The 26,911-nt window shown below is 38.7% G+C and overlaps 1 protein-coding gene across 1 annotated transcript; it reads left to right on the top strand.

Annotated features, from left to right (window-relative positions):
• The first annotated feature begins 11,103 nt into the window (after window positions 1-11,103).
• Window positions 11,104-26,584, top strand: LOC143144412 (uncharacterized). The gene is made up of 4 exons (XM_076306777.1): window positions 11,104-11,464; window positions 15,774-15,896; window positions 22,571-22,691; window positions 24,311-26,584. Exons 1-4 carry the CDS (start codon window positions 11,349-11,351, stop codon window positions 24,359-24,361), a joined length of 411 nt encoding a protein of 136 aa, XP_076162892.1. The 5' UTR covers window positions 11,104-11,348; the 3' UTR covers window positions 24,362-26,584.
• The last annotated feature ends 327 nt before the right edge of the window (window positions 26,585-26,911 follow it).

Genomic DNA, 26,911 nt, shown 5'->3' with positions numbered 1-26,911 from the left:
ATCTATCTTTTTCAGACTTTATCTTCGAAACGTGACGTTTTTTTGGAATTTTATCGATCGACGTTCCCACGAAACACACAGGGGGACGACTCGAGTGGATAATTAGAGAAATCGAAGATTTCTTTCCAGGATGAAACTTTGATCTCTCGTGATTCCCGATCGCGAAGTGACTTTTATCCCTAACGATGAATTCGAGTAATAAAATTGCTTCGTTACAATCATTGTGACAATTATTACTATAATTATTTGTAACCGAGCTAAGTCGGAGAAAACATTTCCTTTCACGTTGAATCTTACAGGTTTGTATTGTATAAATTTAAAAATATTAAATTTTTAATCTTCTATCTTTAAACTAAAAATTTTCTATAGCAATTTTAATCTATCTATTTTAAGGATCGTGTTTTTGGAATTCAAAACTTTTCCATGTTCGGTTTACAGGTGGAAGAAAACAATTACAAATCAGCTGTTATAATTTTCAATCGTGGAGAATTCCTTCTGCAACCATTGCTACACGTTTCAAACTCTGTGAAATTCAGAATTGTAAACAAAAACTTCTCATCGATGTTCAATCGACTTACTATCCGGAAAATTTCGTTGGCGTTGATATAGTAGAATTCAAAGTTTTTCCATAGTTCTTGCGGAACGATCCGAAGAACAAATTCGAAAAGATGTAACGTAATTACGAATCGTGGAGATTCTCTTTCGAATGAGAAACAAGAGTACTATCTGTAATTTTCGTGAGAGTTCGCAATGCAACCGAATCTTTGAAAGTGAGTTTCGATTCGGGCAGTCGTACTTTAATCGTGGAATAAAACTACAGAAATATCAAAGTTCGCGAAAAAAATCGTATTAAATAAAATGAATAAGTCGAGTGGTTGGTGACGTAGCGACCAAAGGTGTAAGATATTCGTGACAGCGAGCATCAGAGTGTCAACTAAATAACATCCAGTTACATTATCAGCTACACACATGTATCGACATGACGGTAAACTTTTTATTTCACGATTTTATTATTCATAAATCTTTCTGTTTCCTTTCAACCGACTAAAATCGGCGTCCGATCTGCACGAAAAGAAGCCGTACCAAAAAGAAGTGTTAAGTAACTGAGAAATACAATCATCAATCTATCCTACTTCTGCTCTCGAACTCAAAGAATGCCTTGACTTTAATTACAACTTTCTCAGAATGAACGAACGGGTCACGAGTCTTTAAATAACAGCCAAACACGTCTTTGAATAAGTGTTAATTGCCATTTGTAATTCAATTTACATAATCGGCGCGCTTTGCGACGAAGGATATTCAGAATGATTAAACAAGACCCGAGATTATCAATTTTAACGAGTTACTTCGTGATCAAGTTGCACGAATTGTATACCACAAAGAACAATAATCTTGAAGTAAATAATTTTTAATAAATGTTTCTTCGTTTTACAGTCACGTGTCACCGTTGGATCGTTGGAAAACCACCTATTCATCTTTCGAGAACGAAATTATTAACTTACGAACTGCCTATACGGTTGGAGCAATGTTAGGATAAGCTATCGTTCGAATAGTCGTGAGCTCGCTTCACGATAGCGCAGCCAGTTTTCGGCCGAGGAACTCCACGTCCCGTCAAAATGATCGGCACGTGAACAGCGATGCTCGGGAAGATTCCACGAAAATCTTCGAGCCGGAATCTCGATCGAGAAAACTTAATTCTCGGGACGTCGAGCGTTTTATTGTCGTCGTCGGTGACTAATAGCGAGCAAATGCGTAAAGTGAAGGAATTATCGACACAATGATATTTGGACGTCTTGTAAAATTTGTCAGAAGTATCGATCAAACCATTGCACTCTAACGTGGATCGCAAGTAGGAGGGGAATACCCTTATCTTACACGTATTATTTCGTGACACACATTACAATAAAAGAGGAACACGTAAGAAGTACCGTGCAAGAATACAGAGAAATCTTGGGCAAAATTTTGTGGTCGATAAATCGATCGGTAAGTACCAAATACTTATCCGGTCAGTTAAATATTGTAATTACAATATTTCTTTTAGTTAAAATACAATCTTCCGATTTCTATGATCTTCCTTTAATCTTTCTAGCTTGCAGTGAACTCCACGTTGGGAAAATACAGATTTCTTGGATGCGAAATAATCGTCGAGATATTCGTTCGTATTATTATAATGTTTGCAGCGCTGTCCTTTCGAATCGTATTGCCTATTGTCCAAACAGTTGATACTCTGAAAGCGAGGAAGGACTTTCTGTTCTATCTTTATCGTTTCGGTAGCATTATCGTGCTACGGGATAACTTTGAATCGCTCTGACTCCACCAAGGGACGTTTCTTCCTAAAATCCACGTTTAGATTGGTTATTTGTTGACGATCCAGTAGAAAATAAGATTAATAATAACGATCAATACGACGAGAAGTAGATTCGTTCGAAGCAAAGTGAACGTCACGGAATGTGTCGATAATTTTTCCACTGGTCACTGGTCTGTATATGATGTTAATGAGAATGTTAAAAAATGTTTAAAAATGGCGGTTAAAACGGGTCTACTGTATATCATGTTGTAAGGTATCATAGATACTTATGTCTTTTAATTTTGATGCGTCACGATTCCTTTGAACAGATTTCTCTCTTCGGCATCGTCGTCCTTTACGTCATCGTCGAGCCCTCGACAAAAACCATTGAACGGTTCTCGCATCGGCCGTGAAAGCGAATCTTCGGTTATGGTGTCTCATCGGGGAAAACCACACATTATAAGAACCGTGCCTTGAGCGAGATCGAAAGTGAGGCAGTATCTTTTGAAATTTGTCCTACGAAATCTACGAAAGCAGGGTTCTGGTAAACGCCAACACATGTTTCACATCTCCCAGTTTTTCTTGTTCCGTTCACACTGAAGGTTCTCCTTTTTTCGTGTCTGTGAATTTATTAGAGAATAATTTTAAATCGTGTTAACGCAAACCGGATTCGTTGAATAATAATTTTTATTATGGCAGGGTTCCCTGCATCGGCCGTATTGGTAAATCCATCGATAACACAGAATAACGTAAACATCTGTTGCACCGAAAATCTGTCACAGTAATGATGACAAGTAACGAACGTTCGAGTATTTTATTAATCGCTAGAAAATGTTCTTGCATCCTGGTAGCAAAAAACGAGTCAGAATCGTAAATTATTATTCCGAACAGAGTTATGTTAATTCCATTAACATTAAAATTCAAAGTATGGCAGAACTTACTTGCACGACATTCTACTCGAGTTACAATCCGACTGAACATCGTTACAATTACTCAAACAAGGGGAAATCGACGAGAGTTATCACTGTTATCGAGATCACGAGAATGTTTTAAATTAACGTGAAAATTGCATGACGTTCTATTCCAGTTACAATCCAACTGATAATCGTTAGAATTACTTAAACAAAGGGAAATCGACGAGAGATATCACTGTTATCCAGATCACGAGGATGTTTTAAATTAATGTGAATATTGCACCACATTCTATTTGAGTTACAATCCAATTGAAAATCATTACAATTACTGAAATCAACGAGAGATATCACTGTTATCAAGATTACGAGGATATTTTAATTTAATGTGAAAATTGCACAACGTTCCGTTCCAGTTACAGTCAAACTGAAAATCGTTACAATTATTCGAAGAAGAAGAAATCGACGAGAGTTGTCACCGTTATCGAGATCACGAGGATGTTTTAAATTAACGTGAAAATTGCACGTAAACAGTTTTAAGTGCTTTTGACACGAGAAAATCATTGCAAGGGACTTTTATCCGATTTCAGAGACAGCTCCTCCAAACAATTATTGGAGGATTAACGCTCGCTTCCCGAAAGACGAAGTTCGAGGAAGTTTGCTACCGGATTGGCTCGAACGAGTTAAAACCACTTTGCTCGTTCAAGAAGCACAATCCACGTCCTCGCTTATTAAGGATCGCACTGAAATTTCTGAGTCACGCCAACGCTAGTTGACTTGCAAATTCTAAATATACCTAATCAAACGCTTGTTTACACATTGTAAATATTGCAGGAGTCAATACACCGGGGTTTCAACTACTCATTGTTTACACAATCGATATGAATCACGTCTACGTAACACCGGTGACGGGATCACTCGCTTCGAAGGATTCGATCGATTTTTCCCAATCGGAACAACTTGTTCATATGTGAAATCACGCGAATTGTACGCTTCGTGGGAAACTACGTTACGCGTTAATCTCTATTTGTCGATCTATTTTCAGTCGGCTTTGATAAAGGAAGAGCGAAGATAAAATCGATTCGTCGTAGGAAAAGAAACTGGAATTAAACACTTTTCATTGATATTATTTCTATCCGTTTGTTTCCCCTTTTTATTTTCCATTTCAATCATTTGTAGCGCGAAATCGCGATGGTCCGGTTTCCGAAGAAACCGTTTCACAAAGTCAAGGTTTATTTTCAACCGCTCTGGGTAGAAATATGAGAGCTCCTGCAAAACATACTAATCAATTGCAGGAGTACAGTGGCCCGCGAAAGTTTGAGTGCATGTGTTAACGAGAAGTAAACACATCAATTTTACCAACATGTGGTGATACATTAGCACAAAAGTAACGTACATTATACGACTTTCTACGCTTATATTATTCTCCTACTATTTCACGTATGCCATATTATTATACACATTACTCTACAAAATTGTACACTATTTATTACTCCATATTATATTCTATTGTTCTCCATATTACTCTATAGTACTCCATATTATACTCTATTGTTCTCCATATTACTCTATAGTACTCCATCTTGCTACTTTACCCCTAACTCAACATTTTCATATTTTTATTACTTTTCCAATATGACGTATTACAATCATCCAACGATACAAATATCGTTGGAAAAATTGTTTCCCAGCACAGTGCTTTATTTGAATTCACTTTAAACCTTGAAAATTGTAATCTCGACTAACAACGATACAGAAACTTTCCCAAACCGTACAATTCGTCTCTCGATCGATCCCCACGATTTTCAAAATTCTTCTTCGCGCGATTAAAAAATGACGCGAACTTCTCTCACGACAGTGGCAATCTGCAGACAATGTTTGGATCGTCGTCCGAGATGAATCGCCAAATTTCTGCATACTGCGCTCACGGATTCACCGGGCGCACCAGATTCTTTCCAAAAACAATTGGCAGCACTATTTATAGAAACAATTCGCTATAATACTCCATCGTTTCCTCGAGAAACCACGTATTTGCATCATATTCGGCGAATACCGTGGAGAAACACAACGTTGGAAACCGCTTCTTGAAATTCGCGAATCCCGGTGTTCCTTGGCGTCAATGTCTACGCGGGAAGGTCGACGGAAGGAAAACAATTCAGCATTCTGAAAATAACCTACCCTAAGAGGGATTCTGGTCTGGTACGGTACGAGTTACGGAATTTTCAAGAATCTCTTTCAAAGGAAATAAATATAGAATTTTGCAGATATATTTACGCACGACTTGAGTACCATCTGTCCGCGAGGAGAAGGCCAACGAGTGTTTACATCCTCGCCCCGGTTTACAGTCTACCACCTCCCCTACCGTTACGCCCATTGTAGGTATTGGCCGAGAACGATGACGAGGATCGACCGGTGGCCAATAAGAACAACGCGCGTCGCGATGGTGGGGGAGGCTGGTAGAACGTGTACTACCAGAGTGGGGATGTAAACACTCGTTGGCTCTTTTCTCGCGGACGAACAGTAGCTGTACGAACATCTTTGTGTTCGTACGTGGTGCATGAAATGCTTGATCGTTCGCGATTGTAGTCGTTGAAAATGGAAAAGATCCTTCAAAATGGAAATGGTCCTTCGAAAAGGAAAAGAAACGATCACAATCGCAAGAGAAGCATCTCCATCTAAATGTATTAGGATACTTACCGGAAGTGAATCTAAAATTTTTGTAGACTCAACTCCAAGCAATAATCTTACATTTAATATTTTACGTTGCAAAGGAAGAGTATCTAACTATTCCTCGTAAATTTATTCGAATGAATTATTAAGGGATTTCGTCAATTTATGTTAGCTTACGTCACATTACGTCGAATTGTGTGATATATACTTAAAAAATAATAGAAAAAATATGACACTGAAAAAGTTTTATCATCGATCAAAATATTACGTCTACGATGAAAACCATATTTCTCTCGAAACGGTTTTCAACTATTTATTTACGAAAAGTACAGAATATTGCATCGAATTATCTTATATATACTTAAAAACTAATAGAAAAAAGATGACACCGAAAAAGTTTCGTCGTTGATCAAAATATTACGTCTACGATGAAACTTTTTTGACTATTTATTTATAGAAAGTACAAGGTGCCCCAATAATTACGGTCGAGACATCTGCCAGATTACCGACTTCGTGAAAATGCAATTGTAAAAAATTCTGTTTCGCTTCGGAGTCAACAAAGAACAGTCCCTTGAGTATCTCGCCCGGAGGCTACGTTGGGGGAGACCCCCGTGTTATTTCTCGACAAAAATGCATTCACACCTGTGTCACGGTCGGTTGTTGTCGCCTGTGTCGGACTTCGGTCACCATACTGCGACGAGAAGCGAAAACAAAGCGCGAAACGTTGTTCGTTCCCGGTTCAAGTCTCAGGATGGTGCAACAATCAGTTGCACACCGATAAATAGATCGATCGCGTTCCATTTGTCAGCGAATGGATCACCAAGGGGGGATGGAGGTTTTCCGTGGAAAATTATTGATGACGCGTGATTAATTGCCGAGAATAATGGTGCACGATCGATCGAGTAAAAAGAAACGGAAACGGAGTAACTGATCGAGCGCGATTTACGAGCGATCGGTGCGCATAATAATCCTCCAAAGCTCGTGGATTTATTATAAGTTCGATCGAGAGAACCATGGAGAATTATACACGTAAGAGGAACAGCTTGAGAATCGTACGGTGGATTCTTGGATAAGAAAAGAAAAAATTCCCGCGAGTTTTCTTCGCGCGCGTTCCAAAATGGCCGCAGTGTTCTCGCAGAGGATCTTCGAGACTTGAGAACCCGTTCAATTGTTCGAATCGTCGAAAGAGTGATCACGGTGAATGGTGCTCGTGAAGCAGAGCAAAATTTGAAAACAATGCGACGATGTTAATTGTTTTTTAAGTGTACTCGTGGAGATCTGGATTTATCTTCCACGGTTGCTCGATGGCGTTTAATATTAATGACAGATTATCGCTTGCTATGGTAGACAAAGGTTCTTCGAGAAATGTGCCCGAGGAGTTCGCGTAATTTTTATAAAGTATATTTTGAATCGATGTAGACTGGTTATTAACGATAACATACTATAGTACAAGAAATAATCTTAACGTAAACTGTTTCGACAGTGTACGAAATAGTGTATTTTCGATGGTGTGCGTAATTAAAAAAAAATTCTATGCGTTCATGGTGTACGATTATAGAGAGAACACGTACAAAAAATGTGCGATGTATTTTATTAATTTTTATGATATAATATTTTCTAATATAGTAACATTGATATCGTTTGGTGCGTATTTCTTCTGGCAGGTGTCATAAATGCATAAATGCATAAAAATGATCTTAATTTCAGTCTGATGTTTCCAGAATGAATTGTCGATACCGATCGGTCGAGTGTAGCGGAAAAATTTATAATTGTCGTGTCGTGTAATGAAAATAGAGGAAGAGTTTCCATTAGAAAAATCCCCATCGAATTGAATGCAGTTCTAAGTAAATATATAATAAATGTAACGCGCGTTCATTTCTAAGCAATAGGTGTACCGATTAATTCGTAACTCCGCATTCCACATTGCACTATTAACACGACGTCTACGTCATTCTTTCTGGAACACGGGTTTTCATTAAAACAATTGACAATTATGAAACAAAGTGATGCAAACGTTTGATAATGGTGTCTATTCGCCTTATACATTGATTGTACATTATATCCAATTGAATTGTATGGAAAGTTTAATTCTATCTTCGGAAAGAAAATTTAATAACGTTACTCGATCGAATTCGTGATTTTTTTAGACACGAATCGTTGCAAAAAATACGCAATAGTTATAACTTCAACTTGAACCAGCTGTTCATTCGATCGCATAGATTGAATTTATTTACTTTGGAATTTTTTTCGTTACAATTTCTTTCACGTTAGAATATTTTCACAGTACAGTTTCATAATGGTAATCTTTTTTCAAAGTCCCTACCATTTTGTCCTTCGTTGGACCGACTTCTGTTATTAAAATTATACCTACCCAAAATAGAGAGAATAATTTGCGAATCGACTACCTGTGAGTCAGTTACCACAAGTCGGACGAGCGAATGCAAAAGAACGAGTTCTTTCACCTACATTTCTCGTGTTATTTTGTTTGACAAATTACGATAGACCTGCCATCCGCATAATAAAGAGGGATCGCTGCGAATAACTTACCCGAATGGAGATCTCTCTGTTAAGTCTGGATCGTCTACATTGAAAACGCATCGAAAACTCTTTCCATACGAGTCAAGTCAAAGAATTGATTCTTTTACGATACTTTTCAAAAATCTCTTTTCTCTCGAATAAAATATTGTTTGGTTCGTAAAAAAAATCGTTGTTTCGACGATTACTTTACTCGATCGTACTTTATTATTTTCATTCCTAAATCTAATATTTTTAAAGGTATATTATCCGAGACTAAATCATACCTTCTAGATAAGTTTGATATTCTCAACTCTTCTTACTTTCTAGAATAGAAATATAAATAAGTATATTTCTATATAAAAGAAAAGTAATGTTCTTTTATTATTCGCGCCGATTCATTACTTTTGAAACCGTTAGAAACATGGAATTATATTTAACCGTGCCCAATTAATGTTTAAACGTAACATTTTCGGCAAATACGTTTACACGTGTAGAAAAACGAGAATCGTTTATTTTAAAGATCACGAGGTCTCGGAAAAATGTTTGCATGACTGTATACGCCCACTTTGTTTTCAATGTTATTTCGAAAACTTTTTCTATCGATTCATATCTCAGCGTGAAAGTTAAGTTACGAAATGCAGTTGCATACGAATCTCGTGCTTAGCACTTCCAGCGACTTCTGGATTGTACGCGACTGGATCGCTTTCCTACTAGTCGAATGTAATAAATAGACCGTGGATTTTATGTGTTTACCGCTTACAGAAGCATAACAAAGTATGTTAAACTTGTGAAGAATATACGTCCCTTTTAAGAAACGATAGATTAATTATTATTGTATTATTGTACTACGTTATCGATTAATAACCATAATACGTTTCTGTTCAAGCATTGTATGATTTTTCATTTGTTCTTAACCTAGACAAATATGCGTTAATAAGGACGATTATTTTACTCGATCGTACTTTATTACTTTCACTCCTGAATCTAATATTTTTAAAGCTATATTTTCGGAGACTAAATCACACTTTCTAGATGAATTTTGAAACACGCTTACAATTTATTTTTTTTATCGGACGAACATTAATTGCACAGGTAGAAGGTGTCTTAAACATCGAGCTACAATATACAATAATTTTCGAAGAGATCAGTATCGAATAGAAAATGCAACGCATATTCAAGTATCAAATGTGGTTCGATTTTAGCTTCTCTATATTCTGTATATTTTAAACACCCATCTCAAATTTGCATACACGATAAATCCATAAAATCCTCAGTCTGGTAATCACTCAAACCGCACACGATTCACTAATTTCGAAAATTCGCGCGCATACAGTGATCAAATTATTACGAATACTTCGAAACTACGAAGTTTGATCAAGAATGAAATGAAAAATGACCTTAAAACGATACTTTCGTTTTTCAAAAACTGTATTACCGTATTCGTAATAACATCTTGCAACTATTTTAAAGCTTCTACAATAAAAAAATAAATGCGAATATTTCATCAAACCGCCCTTTGTATCCATATGCAATACCAATCCAGAAAGTTACATTCGTGTATTTTCAAAAATATATAAGAAAAGATATATAAATAGAAATATAAATAAGCTATCGAAAAAATATCAAAAGTCTTTCAATTATAGCTTGAAAAAATTACCAAATATTGCCATGTATATATTTTTTTATCTTAAAAGCTTTAAAATAGATGCAAGACGTTTTTACGAATCAAGTGCATTTTCAAATCTATTCTCGACCTAAATTTCGAATAATTGGTAGTTTCAAAGTGTTCGTAATAATTCGATCATCCATTGTATATATTTACCACCTATGTAATTTTTGATCGCAAAAGTTTAAAAATGGTTGCAAGTAGTTGTTACGAATCAAGTGCACTTTTAAATCTATTCTCGAGACGAATTTCGAATAATTGGTACTTTCAAGGTATTTCTAATAATTCGATCACTCATTGTATATATTTTTTTATTGTAAAACTATACAAATAATTTCAAGACGTTAACTACAAATCAAGTGCACTTTCACAAATCAATTCTCGACCCGAATTTCGACTAATTGGTAATTTCAAAGTGTTCCTAATAATTCGATCACCCATTGTACATATTTTTTAATCGCAAAACTATACAAATAATTCCAAGACGTTAACTACGAATCAAGTGCACTTTCACAAATCAATTCTCGACCCGAATTTCGACTAATTGGTAATTTCAAAGTGTTCCTAATAATTCGATCACCCATTGTACATATTTTTTAATCGCAAAACTATACAAATAATTCCAAGACGTTAACTACGAATCAAGTGCACTTTCACAAATCAATTCTCGACTCGAATTTCGAATGACTGGTAGTTCCAGGATGTTCGAAATAATTCGATCACCCATCGTAGGTCGTTACGCGATCGACGAAGATCGACGAACTTTCCACGCGGTTATTTCGCGGTCGTTGCGCGTACGAAACGTTGTCGTCGACGTAAGAACCCTGTGCCGCCTAATTGCTCGACACGGTTCCCCGGAGAGAAAGGTGAATCCAGGGAAAAGGGTCGAAGTCTAGGAAAGAGATAAAAGTGAGGGAGGATCCGGTCGAGTGGGGCATGGGCCACGGAGCCGAGTGGGGAGGTGGAGGCGGCACTCTCCTTCGAGTATATATGCCCGAAGCGAACGACGGTACGCTACAGTTCACCAAGAGACAAAAGCGACAAGGATAGGGCCAGCCCACGAGGATACAAAAAAAACGCGATTACGGTAAATAGATTGATCGGTGGAACGATTCATCGGTAGCGAGTAACCGTACGGGAGAGGATAAGTGTTAATTGGTCGCGAACGAGTGTGCCGCTTCGAGTGTGTTCGCTTAAAGGAGACCGTACACGTGCGAATTTGTCGAAAAAAAAAAAGAAAAGAAAAATAATAAGGAACTTGTTCGTTGGTGATTTCGTTTCGTCGAGTAAAAGAAATATGAGCAATCCGATGGTAGCGAGGATCAGTCTGTTCCCCATGTTTCTGATGTTCTGCGCCCTGGTCGTGGTTCTGATGCCAGGAGCGGCGTACGCCAGACCACCCTCTTTGCTTAGGTAAGACCTCCACGTGTGAGTAATCTACCTTCCATCGTGATACTCTAGCGGAAAAATTGTATATTCTCGCGAAAAAATTAACCTTTCGATTTGTCAGAAAAATTGAATATCTTTGAGAAAGAATTGACGGTCGATTGGCGCGAGAGATCGAAAAAATTGAATATTCTAGCGAGAAAATTAACCTTTCGATTTGTACGAAAAATTGAATATCTTTGAAAAAGAATTGACGGTCGATTGACGCGAGAGATTGAAAAAATTGAATATTCTAGCGAGAAAATTAAAGTTTCGATTTGTACGAAAAATTGAATATCTTTGAAAAAGAATTGACGGTCGATTGACGCGAGGGATTGAAAAGATTGAATATTCTCGCGAGAGAATGAAGGTTTAAAATTGTACGAAAAATTGAACACCCTCTCGAGAAAATTAACGCTTAGTATTATACGAGAAAAAATTGAATATCCTCCCGAGGAAATTTAACGCTCAAAATTGTAAGATCCTCGTGAGAGAATGTACCCTTTAAAGTACGAAAAACCGAAAACTTGAGTATCCATCCGAGGAAATTTAATCCTTCTTAAAATCCTAAGAAATTGAAAAATTGAGTATCCTTCCGAGGAAATTCAATCCTTCTTAAAATTCTACCAAACTGAAAAATTGATCTTTGTAATTGCCCCTAAAACTACGAGAAACGGAAAAATTGCATATTCTTTAAAAAAAAAAAAATATAACTCTCAGAATCGTGGGAAAGCGAAAAACAGAGTCAGGGGATGGGAAGAATTTAATACGATCGAAAATCGCGTTCGTTTCTCGCGAGCTATGAGAATCTCCTCTCCGTTGAGAACGATCCCCGCGATCGAGATTCGTTTCAATCTTTACGTCTAATCGATCGTTGCACCCGTCACACTCGAACACGTATCCACTTTTCTCGTTAGAACCGATCACACGGTCCTCCTTCCTTTCGATTCGAAACGAATTCGAGACTCGTTGCACCGTGAATGCCGATCGGTTGCAACGCGCAGCGCTTCACTTCTACACGATCCGCGTGCAATTCGAGTAACTCCTCGCAGTTGATCCGGTCGATAGGAAGCGTGGTTCTAGCATGCCCCGCGATATCGATAACAATTTCGTAGCACTCGCGAGTCCCGTAGATTTCGAAGTCTCGCGCAACTTGTTGCGTTCCCGCGTGAAATCGCGCGCGGCGGTGAACCGAATCGAATTCATCCGCATCGCGGTCGTGGTCCTCCTCGAGTGTTCGGCCACGATTGTCCATTACGATGCACGCGCGAGAATTTCCTCCGGTTTCGAACAATCTCGACGAGAACAATCCCACTACAACGTCGAACGTCGTTTCTCGCTCGAATCGCGATCGCTATCTGCACCGATATCGTCGATTTATTTCCAAGACGTCGTCGCGACAGCTTTACAGTCGTATCTCGCGGCTTCGTTTCTCGCGTAATCGCGAACGGACGAGCCTACCGTCGTTTGAAGAAAAATTTCTTCGTGCGCTCCACGGGGGATGAATCAACCGGTTTCGATTAATCCAGCGTCTTTTTTTCGCCAGAACCTCCTACGAATATCGATAACGCGGTGATAACGCGAGTGATGAGGGGGGACGGGTGGGAGGATTTCGTCCCACATACGCTTAGAAGATTAGCGTGTCGATCGCGGAGGCGAAATTAACCACGATCGACAAACACGGTATCATCCCGTGCAGCTTGCAGGATGATGTGTATATCGTACATTTTTCACCGACGATATGAAAACGCGCGAATACACCTTACCGCTTTGCTTTCGAACAGCGTCGAATCTATTCGAACGTATGTTTCGCGATCATTCGAATTGTTCGACCGAATCGATGAAATTACGTACAGAGAGGGAGAACGACGAGTAAATAAATTACCTAGATTTCAAGTATTTTTAATAGTAAAATATTATTTTAGTAAAATAGTAAAATCAGTAAATAGTATAATTGGTTAAAGAAAAATTGATTAAAATTAGTTCAGAAATATAGTAAAATAGTACGATCAATAGTAAAGTAAGTTACAAGAGTAAATAAATTGCCTAGATTTTTGTTTTTCAACAGTACGCGAAAATGCGAATCGGAACACTATTTGTCCAAAGACTTTGGTACTTTGTCGATATTGCACGTTCCACTTTTGAGGATTCGTACGATAACGATAAGAGAGAAGCATAAATTTTGTAATAAGGAATAATCTTCGTCAAAGACGCTGCTAATGTAACGATGTTACACGAGATTCACGAGGGTCTATACGGTAACGACGCGATGCTTTTTTTTAATAATGAACAAAAGTGTTCGACAATGGACAAAATAACAATCTTCCACCGAAGATACCGGTACTCGTTGCAGCGCGTTTCGTGAGATACTTTGGGGTAAGAATCGACGATATCGTTTGTTGAATTTTACGAGTACTTTTCATTTAGAAACATTTATAACAAATCCATCGAAACGTACTCGAAGTTTCAAAAGTATCGTTGTAGAGCGATAGAAGTCGAAGACTTTCGCCACGATTCTCCTCGAATCCGTACTGTTCGTTTCGTTAATTCTATGAGGGTTGGAGGGGCAATAATTATCGAGTTGTTCGGAACGTCATTTCGTTTTCGAAAGTTCGTTTCGTTTCAAAATGGAGCATACATAATTTAACAAAACGTATACACGCTCTTAAAAAATCGTGTTTCATATTCACCAAAAAGAAAAACCGAAAACGACTTCCCGAACAACCCAATATTTAAACAGAGAACAGAGCGTTTCGAATCTCCGTTCGAATTCGTGGCTTCCTGTTCTCACTTGGTTCACCGCGCGAAACGCCCAAGTGATCTCATGGGAATGATTTGCAACATCGATTTCTCGAGGTTTCGCGCGCTCGCTCGTCCCGTGAAAGTTTACTCGCTGATGTAATTACACACACTGTTGGTTGCTTGTAAAGTCATCGTTACGCGTATGGACAATGATACCGCAAATACCCGTGCACTGCAGTAACCTCGACTGAGTTCTCTTTCCTTCTTTCGCGAACGCTCGTTTCGTAGTGCGAACGCTTAATAAAAATTGTTCCCGGCCGGTGACTGTACAGGTTTATTATTAATGCTGCTTTATCGGTGCTACCGGGATGTTTGTACAATTTCTTGTTTTCTGTGTAAGCATTGGTGGACGGAGCGCAAACCGAGCAAAAGTAACGTGAAAACACCCGATAAGCGATTTTGCACCATTGAATTATTCCTTATCGAACGTAGCTTGATTATAGTTACCTATCGATGCTTCGAAAATTTTTACTTATCGAATGTAGCTCGATTACGGATACCTGTTAGTGTCTCGAAAATCGAGAGGAAAGTTTTCGTTTTGATCCGATTGGTTCGAGTACGGGTAAATTGTAGGTGATTGTTTAAATATAGACGTATCGAAAAGAAATTTGTAGATTATGTTAAATTGAAATAGAATTTAGTATACTTTGCACGGTAAAATATTCAATATTCACTTTAGGTAACATTTTTTAGCGGATTCGAGCACTTCGGACACTTTCGAGTTTAGATGCTTGTTAATTATTGCTGGATAGACACTTGAACGAACCGATATTAGAAAGAAGTTGGAAAGTGTGTTCAATTTTGCAAAATTGAAGGTAATTGAAACGATTTCCGTCATTGTTACGTTACGTGAAATTTCTTAGGCGATCGATCGATCGTCACGGTTGTTGTAAGAGGTAGACACCGAGCACGACAACGATCGAGTACTCGCACACTCGTGTGAAGTGTCCCGTATCTATTTTCTCGGCGAATTCAGTTATTTATAGACGCAAATTCGGTAAATACAGATGTACGGGAAAGATAAAGATGCCTCCGCGTTTAGATTCCCCAAGTTCGAAGATTACTCTAAACACATTATATGCAAAGCGAGTGTTTCGTTCGCCAAGTGTATAATAATAATAGTACGTATCTTCGTACGATAAAGAACGAAACTGTACATGTACCGTGAATTCAAGAACAAATTATTCCATAATTACTGGAAACGTACAGAGAAACACGAAAAACGAACTCAATCCTGTGCAAGATGTTCTTTCGCGATTTTTGCAACGGTTACCAAAAATCTGGGAAATTTTTCCGCCCGATTGCATCTCGACTCACCGAAGACAAACCTCACCGAAACAAATTCCGTTTCGATGTATGCTCATGCATGGTTACTGCGTTTCCAAAAATCTGCGACACTTTTCTATCCAATTGCATCTCGACTCACCCAAGACGAACGTCACCGAAGCAAATTTCCGTTTCGATGTATGCTCATACATGGTTATTGCATTTGCAGCAGGCAAAGGCGAGTTTCAGACCAGAGGCTCGCCGAAATAGAAACGCTGATGGGTTTGGAAAACGTGCGGGGAAAAGTAGTGACCGTGCCGGTTGCATTCGGCGTGTTGGATCCAGATAAAATGTAAGTGACCAATTACGTAATTTCATAAAGGTCGTCCGGTATCGTCGAATTGTTGTACCCGGTGATTTTATCGGTTCGGTTGCGTCCGAAATGAAACGTTAACGTTCGTTTCCACCTGCCGTGCAAAATTCCTAGATAAAAAGCCCCTAAAGGTTACCTATCGCCCCTTTTAATCTCGAGTTCTCGCAACGCGTGACGAGTAATGCGATGTCTGGTCATTATCGAGCCTCGCCAAGAATTTCGATGATATTCATTTATCGCTCATCTTCCGTTCTATTTTTACACAATTCCCCTTCCTCTCGTTGGCCGATTGTCTTAAAAAAGAAATAGCTGTCGGAAGTCGTGAAACGATCGCTCGTTGATGGATCACGTCCACGTGGAACGATCCGCGCGTGTGATTCCGAATTGGGATCTTCTCGGGAAAACCCGATCGCGAATTGATCGCGGAAACGAGAGAATTGAACGCGTGCACGAAAAAGCACGCGCTCGTATCACCGTGCACGATCGTTACGAATCACGATTCGGGACTTATCGTCGATCGCTTATCAGGCGAGTACCTATCGCTTGTCGACCGTGGGAATTTCTTGAGACTTGTACGGTGCAAGTGTACTTCGTAGACGAGGCTACAATGAACGAGAACCTTTAACGAAATCGATTTTGCGCAACGATTTTTCAGACAGTGTTAGATGATTTTCCTGCAAAATTTACATTTAGAATTTAGTGTAAATCCTTCGGGACAATTCCTAAGGATTGAAACCTTAAACAGTCTTCGATGAAGGGAAAGAATAATACCGAATAGAGAGAAAAGATAATCTTCCGGGGGATTGAAACAGTCACTTGTAAAGTACCAGCAAAAGTTACTCTACTTGGAACAGTTGCTTTACTCGCAAAAATTATTCTACTCGAAAAGTTAACTCGCAACAGTTACTACTTGTAAAAGATCAGCAAAAGTTACTCCACCTGGGAAAGCTACTCTACTCCAAAAAATTACTCTACTGGCAACAGTTACTCTACTTGTAAAAGACCAGCAAAAGTTACTCTACTTGGGAAAGCTACTCTACTCCCAAAAATTACTCTACTGGCAACAATTACTCTACTTGTAAAAGACCAGCAAAAGTTACTCCACCTGGAAAAGCTACTCTACTCCCAAAAATTACTCTACTCGCAACAGTTACTCTATTCGTAAAAGTACCAGAAAAAGTTACCTACTTGGTATCTATAGAAAATGGAAATTGTTTTCTATGTAAAGTAAAACGCACACTTCTTTAAAGAAAACAAGCGAAGCGATTTGTTCCCGATCTGTGTAATTTTTGTTGAGAATATTTCGACAGGAGTCACTTTTTCGAAAGAGGAACTACAACGAGAACTATGTATCTCTATAAAGAACATACCACGGCGATATTCTTCCAAAGATTTCCATCGAAGGAACCGGGTTGGTATTTTCCAAAAGAACGTTTCGCAACACACCGGAACGAGCCCGTTAATTCCTACGGCAACGAGAAATTCATTACATCATCGTACAACGCGATAGTGCCGAGAATAAAGATCTATTTAAAGAGAAAAGGAAGGAAGAAAAAAGTTATTCTCGTAGTGCAATGTCTGATTCTGGGTTCAGGAATCTCCGAGCGTACACGCATATGCGTCACATAACAAACACTCCGGCTATTTTCGAATTCGCTCGCGCGCTCCCGCTTTTTTAATTTACTCTGTCGCGAATTTCCGCGCGGAAGAATTTCAATTCGCGCGTGTCCCTCCCCTCTTCTTCCTCTTCGCTTTCCACCACTCCTCGAGGAGTTACATTAACCAGGGATAGTGGTGGTGGTGACGACGGTGGGAAGAAAAAAAAAAATCTGCACGAAATGTAGCGCACGTTCTCGGTGGAGCCGACATTAGAATTCAACTTGTTGCTTCCTGCCTCTGTTCGTTTTACTATCGTCTGCGTGACAAGGCTGATCTCGGCCATCCGAATAAGGTCTAAACAGGGTGGTTCTACGGCTCGACGATATAAGAGACCGGTCACGTATTCCACGAGAAATGAGAAAAAATATCTTACTAACCGGGAAATACCTCGACGGAGTCACAGACCTCGAGTAACTGTCACGCGTTTCTCGGTGTATTATGTTATACAAGGCTTGTTGGTTTTCTTTTATTTTTTCTTTTTTCTTTTTTTTTTTCGGGTGTCGCATTCGAATGAAACTTACTCGTGTTCGACGCGAAGCGGGATTATTTAAACGCGAGGTAAAAAATGGCAGCTGTGAACAGAGGTTTGCGAATATTGTATTTTATTGGATTGTTCGAATAATTATTTCGTTTAGAATATATAATTTAATAAAACGTGTGTACATTCTGAAAAAATCGTGTTTCGTTTTCACTTAAAAAAAAAAAAACGAAATGACTTTCTGAAGAACCCAACAAGGTCCAAGAAGGACCCATTTCTTGCGTTCTGAAATTTTATTAAAACGAATTTTTTTTATCGAGAAACAAAATTATTTTCCTATTTTTATCGTCGTGGACAATGACTATAAGGAACATTCCTAGCTGGTACTTTAGCCTAAATGTTTAACAGTCGAACAAAGAGATTCGATTTTCTCGTATGAATACCGAAACGGAATTTTGGATTTTGGTAATTTTGCGAGGAAATGTTTCAAACAATTATTACAAGGCGAAGTCCTGGTCAGTGTACGCAGATTAAAGAATTATCGAACGAGTTCTCGAGTTCTGCTCGATCGTGATCTATTTTCATACCGACAAAGTGTTAATACATTGCTCGAAACGATCAGAGAATATTTAAATTAGATTTTATCGTTCAATGCGGTAGCTAATGTTTTAATTGCTCCTGGTGGCATATAAATGAAACGTTACGTATTTAATTGTGAAGATTGTTGTATTGCTAATGTACGAGCGAAACTTTTTTCGAGCAAGATTCTTTAATCTTTAAGCAAATTTTATGTAATTTTTTACTATTGTATGCATAATTTTAGGCAATGTATCATCCGATCTCGATCGTATTCTCAATTTTTTTCATATACAAAAATATTGACTATATACGAACGGAAAAATAACGCGACGATCGATAAGATAAAAGATAAAAAAATTCAGGTAAATAGAAATCAATTTATATCAAATAGACGTGAACCGAATAACAACGGAAACTTTCGAATTGAAAGCTAGTAAGAAGTGTCGAAACATCGCTAACAAATTTTCCGCGAGTTTGAAGGAGTTCGAGAATTTGGATCGGGGTATCGAAAAATAATAAGATAATGAGCACTCGAATATACCGGTAACTGTATAGATTAACAGTTGAAGTGATATTACGAGCATCGGATAAAGGAACATTTTGCTAGAATTCCGCTGAGCGCAGTTATTGCGAAAAATTGGGAAATGAAATCAGTGGATTTCCAAAGAGATTGAAACCGTTATAGAAATACCTGGTATAATCTGTTATCAGGCAACACGATATTAAATCAGATCGAATTACAGACGATACACATCTGCATCGTTGTGACAAATAAGAAACATTATTTAAGTAGAATATTTATCTATGAAAAACAAATCGTCTATAACAATTATAAAAAGAATAATATATGCTGTCGTATAAATAGTTCTGGATGATTACATGTATGAATGCCGTTTTCAAGATGTAATAATAAATGATCATTTAATAAACGTCAAATGAAATTTACATTATTTTACATTACTCATCAGAGAGTAATATATGTTAGAAATTGAATACCTACTTTATAATTATTACTGCGATCGATTCACAATTGTCAAAGAAAATCAAGTTGTCGCTGAAATTGATCAGTAATTACGAAGTACATTTGCAATCAATTACAAAAGTTAATCTAGATGGAAAAGTTAACTCTACTCGGGTCAGTTACTCTACTAGTAAAAGTATTAGCAAAAGTTACTCCATCTGGAAAAACTACTTTACTCGCAAAAGTTACTCTACTCGTAAAAGTACCAACAAAAATTACTCTACTTGGAAAAGCTACTTTACTCGCAGAAATTATTCTACTGAAAAAAGTTAACTCGCAACAGAATACTCTACTTGTAAAAGTACCAGCAAAAGTTACTCCAGCTGGAAAAGCTACTCTGCTCACAAAAATTATTCTACTCGCAACAGTTACTCTGCTCGTAAAAGTACCAGCAAAAGTTCCCCCACCAGGAAAAGCTGCTTTACTAGCAAAAGTTATTCTACTCGCGAGGGTTAGTCTACTTACGCCCAGTCGTGAAAATTTTATCTCTAAGAAGCTACGTGCGTGTACCGACGATGGTCCAGGGTGGGTGGTGAAACGCGCGTGTACGTAAAGACGCAGACTGAATAATATAATTCGAAGCGCGTTGGTCCGCAGGGAAAGAAAGATGGAACACGCCACGACCTAATGGAACTTCTAACCTGGTTACCACTCCTTCGAATGCCGCACGAATAAATTCCTATTCAGTTCTTACTCGTCGTAGAAAATTCGTCTCGAGTCGAACCAACGACGAACCATCTCCGTGCGAAAATCTTTGTCCCGTTATGCCAATATTTGCACGCGTTAAAGCGAGATTAAAATCTCGCGCGCGATCGTTTGAAATTTCGCGCTCAGTTTTCATCGTTCGCTCGCTCTCGCGCGATCACACGGCCGGGGTGACGTTACATAAAAGCGGGCAGGTCCTCGGGGACACACCCCGATTGACCTTTCGTTTCGTGGGAAAATTTCGCGCGGAAAGGGGAACATTTTCGAAGAACGAACAAGCGTCTCTCGACTTCACTGATGGACCATTGTGAGCCGCGAAACGATTTACACGACTTCTGGACGAGCGAACGAGAAGCAAAACAAACTCGACGTTCGTTGTACCGCGTACGGTGTAGCGCGTACTCGAGTGGACGATTAAACGAAAGAAGCAGAAATTGTATTTTTAGTATTAAACGAGTACGCGTGAAAATGGAACGCGATGCAAATTCGATTCCCCAGCGCATTGTCCGCTCGTGTTTGCTCAAACAGTACGGCTCATAGTGAATAATTCACGGTCGAATTTAAAGAAAAAGAACCGGTTGGGAAGAGAACAATGTTATTTTTGATACTTCGATCTTGAACGTGTTCTGTCAAGAATCTTGGTGACTCGATGGAAATTATTTACGATCGAAATTCGAGGAAAATAAACCATCTGGTAGAGGAGATTGTAAAGAGTGGAGAGAACAATGGTATTTTTGATACTTCGATCTTGAACGTGTTCTGTCAAGAATCTTGCTGAATCGATGGAAATTATTTACGATCGAAATTCGAGGAAAATAAACCATCTGGAAGAGAAGATTGTAAAGAGTGGAGAGAATAATGTTATTTTCGATACTTCGATCTTGAATGTGTTTTATCAAGAAGTTTGGTGACTCGATGGAAATTATTCACGATCGAAATTCGTGGTAAATAAGCCATCTGGAAGACGAGATTGTAAGGAATGAAGAGAACAATGGTATTTTTGATATTTCGATCTTGAACATCCCAGGAGAGAATTTCTACAAAGAATGAGAACTTTGATTGATTTCCATTAAAATTGAGAAACTGCAAAGTATACTAACATAAATAGAAACGATAGACATTGAATGAGACGAATAATTTATCCCGATAGTAATTTAAATGCAAAAGTGGAGTCTTTGGAAGGTGTGAAAGAGTATTTAAAGAGCTAGCACATTTTGATGGCCAATTGTTGGCTAGAAATTTAATTAATATTAAATATCGTTAAAATACTAAATAAGGAATGTCAACGCTTGGAAAATGACTCGATTCGCGAGTTATCGATTAAAAGTAACTGAAAGGAATTTTTGGAAAACCGACGATAGATGTTCCACGTACATAATTCGATTAAAGGACATCCACTCGATTAAAGAAGATTCGATATTTGAAACGGATTAAAGTCTTCTCGAAATATATTCCCTCCAAGAAATCTCTCTTCGCGCTTTTACACTTCGTTGCGTTTAAAATTCGACCATCTAACACGTTGCAACGCTGTCGAATCATTAACAAGCGAAAGTTAATCGCGGAACGTAATTACGCCTGGTTGCATCGAAACTTGCACAATTTCAACGATTACGCGGCAATATACGTACGTCCTCGGCGATAAGACACGAGTTAAATAATTTGTGTCAATATATTCCTAATGATCTATGATCGCATGCTCGACAGTCTTTCAACGGCACGTGTCACCATTTTCGATGCTTCCGACACGTTTGATGCACGTGATCGAGTGAAATGTCGTTTCATCTCTCACACCTCCCCGCTATCGCAACCTTTGAAAGAAAAGAAAAGAAATAAGAGACCGTCGAGAAAGAAACCAATTGATTTATTCGCATAAATATTCCGTTTCACGGATCTAGAACACGAAGAACGCGTAATCTTGAAATCTTGATGCTCCGTTGCCTCGAAGATCTAGCTTCTGTACAATTATCGATAGATCTAGAAATTATCTACCATGGCAACGTCTACTTATACTTGTTTTCGAGCAATGGATGCACCGATACGATCGAGTTCGATACCATTTTATGTCCACTTACATTTCTTTTCGAAGAATGTATGCACCGTCTATATGATCTATATTATAGTTTGATACCATATTGATGTCTACTTATATTTTTTTTTGAACAATGCGTACACTGACCTTATTCTCAACCAATTTTCTCCGTCTAATTTCAGAGGTCGTAGACGAAGATCAGCCACAAACAACAGACTCGAGACTTTGCAACGCATCGTGCGAATTTTAGCGAACAACCCTGATATGTTCGTCGCCGAAGAGAAGATTCTCCCCTTGCCACTGGTAAGCTTCAAAATTTTTCTTTTCTTCAGAAATGATCAACGATTATCCATTCTTCGAGAATTATCACCAAAATCGACGTTCGAGATTCGCGAAACGAAAATAAAATTTACCTATTCCTTCTTCTAATATTTGAAATTCGACGAACACCTGTTAACCCTCTGCACTCCTTAATTTTTGTTTACCTACAAACGAGTTCTCGATTAACTTACTAAACAGATAAAAAAAAAGATCTTGATATAATGTTGTATCGAAACGATGCAGAGTGTGCAACAAATATATTTTTCATTTATATTTTCACTTCCATTGTGTTGTATGATGTCGAGTCTAGCTGAAGTTTGCGTAAGAATTGTGATGTCGAGTCTAGCTCGCCATTAGAATTGGTGTAAGAAATCTAATGTCGAGCCAGACTCGACATAGGAGTGCTAAGGGGTTAAACGATCGCGTCCTTTTTCCACGTAATTATGTAAATTCATCGTGGCGATCTCAAACGATCCGGCGTTAAAGTGACTCAGACCTTTGATATCGATGAACGCGAGTCGATCTGTATTCGTACGGTTCTCTCGTAGCCTGTTAATTACGAATGCAATCGTAGAGCGATAATTGGTCGTGGATGAAAAATTAAAGGAACGTAGTCGCTGGCACGAGCCACAATCGCATCGTGAACTCTCGTGTGGCCTTCTCGCGACACGTATTACGTTTCATCGCGCAATTTAGTTGCAATCGCTTATCTGAGATAACTCGTAATTTCCTCCGGTTACAATTTATGGTTCTTTCGAGTTCGATGTTTTATCATGTCGTGTGTAACTCGCTCGAGGTATAAGGAAATCGATTTCGCGCGAACGTGACCGTGCCCTCGGTTACGGAGATACAGCGGTACGTTGGTGTCGGAAAAACGGGACAATTATCAATGATAATTTACCAATGATTAAGAAACCACGCGGAGAATTTTACGTTCGAACCGATCGAACTCGAAGAGAAGAAATATTCTCGGGAACGATCTTCGCTCGAGCGAACAGTGGTGGGGATGACTCCTTATAAAGAATCCGGGTAACCAATTTGATCATTAACCGAGGTATTACCGTAACGGATCATTGAAATCTATTTGTCACTTTTTTGGAGTGCGAGAATCGATCGACGGAAATCTGTTAATTTTGTAATATAGAAAATATAAAAGTGCTCGATAATTGTACAGTTCTAAATCAAACTATAAAAGTGTTCGATAATTGTACAGTACTAAATCAAATTACAAAAGTGTTCGATAATTGTACAGTTCTAAATCAAACTATAAAAGTGTTCGATAATTGTGCAGTACTGAATCATTGATTCGTCGGACGACGATTCTATTAATATTTCGTTAGTCCCCCAAACGTGAATATAAACAGTCGAAAAGTTTACTTTGACACTCTTTGAAGAAAAATTTGAATTTGAATTATACAATATAATTTATTGAGATATTCGATAGAAATTCGTTAGAATCACAATAGAAATTGTGTATTATCTTTATTTCGTTTTGGAAACGATAAGTTTTCCAATCGAATAACGCTCGTTCGCGAGAGACGAGCCGACCAGAGTGAAAAGGATCCATTTTTAAACCGCGAACACTTTTATTTTAATTGCAGAAGTTCAAGGAGTCCCGGAGAAACGTCGACGACGAGTACCAGCTCATTTAATTTGGAAGAACGACGTCGCGCTGGATACAGGGCGAGAATGAAGACAGTCGAGAGAACAAAACGCTTAAAGAACGAAGGAAAATATATGATCTCTCGACCCTAGGCCGCCTGAACAGTATTACGGACCGTCCTCCGTCCGAGCTTAAACTCTTTAACGAACTTACACTAATTAGGATACTAAGTAACTAACCATGGAATGGAAGAACGCGACGAAGACAGGGTAGAGGAGAAATCATCAGCCCCCCGTTACCAGGGGGGGGGGAGCGGAGGGGGGCCTCGCGAACGATTGTTTCCAAGAATCACATCGGAATGTGTTCTTCTGTCTGCGTCGTTTCCTTAACTTTCAATTCTTCGTTCCTGCACGAATGTGTATTCTCCGTTTCTAGTAATTTATTTAGCCAATTCGTTATTTATTGATCGTAGACGTAGACCGTTCGAACGAATCTTTTACGTCGACGCTGCAACGTAACCTTGTACCGATCATGGCGAGAGCCGTGATTGAGAATCACTGGCCTATATCGTAATCCATCGATTAATCTCGCAACATTCGATTTCTGAACTGATAGATTTCGTTAGATCTTCGTCCGAATTGTACTCCGTTCGACGAGTCGAGTCACCGGGTAAACATACACGTGCCAAGACACGAAACAGAGACTGGTAACTACTGACTGCAACGAGTCGCGTGAACATTGGTCACTTGCCAATCCCGCTAGAGAAACTGCATCGTTTCGCGGAACGCATCGAGGCCATTGTAGTCGCCATTTCTGTTCGTTTCTTGATTTTTGTAACTCTTTACATATATGGTACGCAAGAAAATTATAACCAATCGAAAAATGTTGCACGAAGAATGTTGCCTGCTCTGTCTGAACACCGTGTACCAATTTATAACTGGTGACACGACTCGTCGAACGAGCCATAGATGCAATGGCGTAACAATTGTTCCCGCGAACTTCGATAAGTAGCAATCGTCGTTGTCGCAGTGAAAATATCACAAACTCCTGAGAATGGGAGCGAAGTCGATCGAGGAAAGTTTGGAAATTGAATCGTCTCGATAATTTCATCTCCGTGATAAACAATTACTGAAACTACGAGAAACTCGAGATCGCTCTCAGTCCCGAGAGACACGACTCCGATGACTCGACGAGGACAACGTTGAGCCACTGACGAGAGAAATGTATTAGAACGAATCTATCCGGAGTCCGTTCTCCATCGCGAATCGTTGCATTTGCACGTTCATTGTTTTCACCGCGGCGGTTCCCGCGTTCTGGCGGACATATTTCTTCGAGCAGGATCAAAGAACAACACGATGAATTTTTCGAAACGAGACACGTTTCGCTTTGGAAAAGTTTCCGAATTCTAGTCTCGAATTACCGGTAGTAAAATCGACACGTGTCTGTCAACATTTAATTTAAGTTAACGTTTAATTTCAAACTTGTATTGTTAGCGATAGACTTCTTTTGAGGTCGTTTTTCCCTCGTCCAAGACTGTGTATTTGCAGGTTCTCTCCGTTTAGTATTGTTTTTTTTTTTATAATTGAATTAGTAATAGTAATCTTTACCTTTCGTCGAACGTTTCGGAAAGGTTCCTCGAAGTGATTAAGCTTCGGGCGAGTTTAGATCCGCCACCGATCTTCTCTATTTTTTCCACCGTTGTTTATTTTACGTACGATCGAAAGACTTGTGTCAACGAACACAGGAACCGCCGTTACGACATTTATCGAGCGAAAATATCGGTGGTCGCATTAATTTATTCAAACGACGCGCGAACGAATTTTTATGGAAACGTCATTCAATATCGTATGTGATGTATTTTATTTATTGCACTCTACAGATAGTTTACGATCGTATTAAATTATTCTAGAGGGAAACGATTATCGACGAAAAAACTTCGATGTGGATGATCGGTATTAACAACGAACGCGATTGTTAATATCGATTAACGCGGACTCTCGCGATCGAGAGTGCGTTTATTCTACGATATCGATGTGAACGTTTCGGTGTACACGACGCAGTCGATTGTCCTTCGAATTTTTTTCTATATAAGTTATTTATTTATTTATTTATTTAATTGTACTAGAGCTAGGCGAAGTATTAAAGACACTGTCGCGCGCGACGCGGCTTCGATGTATCGAGCAACGCATCCGTGATATAATTTCATCGATCTTGCAACTGTGCGTATTCTTTTATTTATTTCGATGCAATAAAAAGAGAATAGTAATCGGCTACGGAAGCCGTCTTGTTCAATTACCTGTACACTCGTCCGAATATTTTCCGATCGAACCCGTTCGAAATAATAATCCTCTCCCGTCTTTCACGATTCTCTTCTCCATCCTCGAGCATTAGGATGCTTATACAACGGGACCGAAGAAAATACTCCTGTTTATCCTCGAACGTTGAAAAAATAGTCTTATCGATGTTCCGTTTGTATCGATCTCGTAAAACAATTTCTTTCTCTCGGAAGGGATACTTTTGCAAACGTAAGAGAATTTCGAGTTCAAAGTACAATTTTACGTACCTCGTGGGAATTTTTTTACAAATGATTCAACGTTCG

Source organism: Ptiloglossa arizonensis, chromosome 3 (assembly GCF_051014685.1).
Source record: "Ptiloglossa arizonensis isolate GNS036 chromosome 3, iyPtiAriz1_principal, whole genome shotgun sequence".
Taxonomy (NCBI): Eukaryota; Metazoa; Arthropoda; class Insecta; order Hymenoptera; family Colletidae; genus Ptiloglossa; species Ptiloglossa arizonensis.
This window is presented reverse-complemented; position numbering and strand designations above follow the sequence as displayed.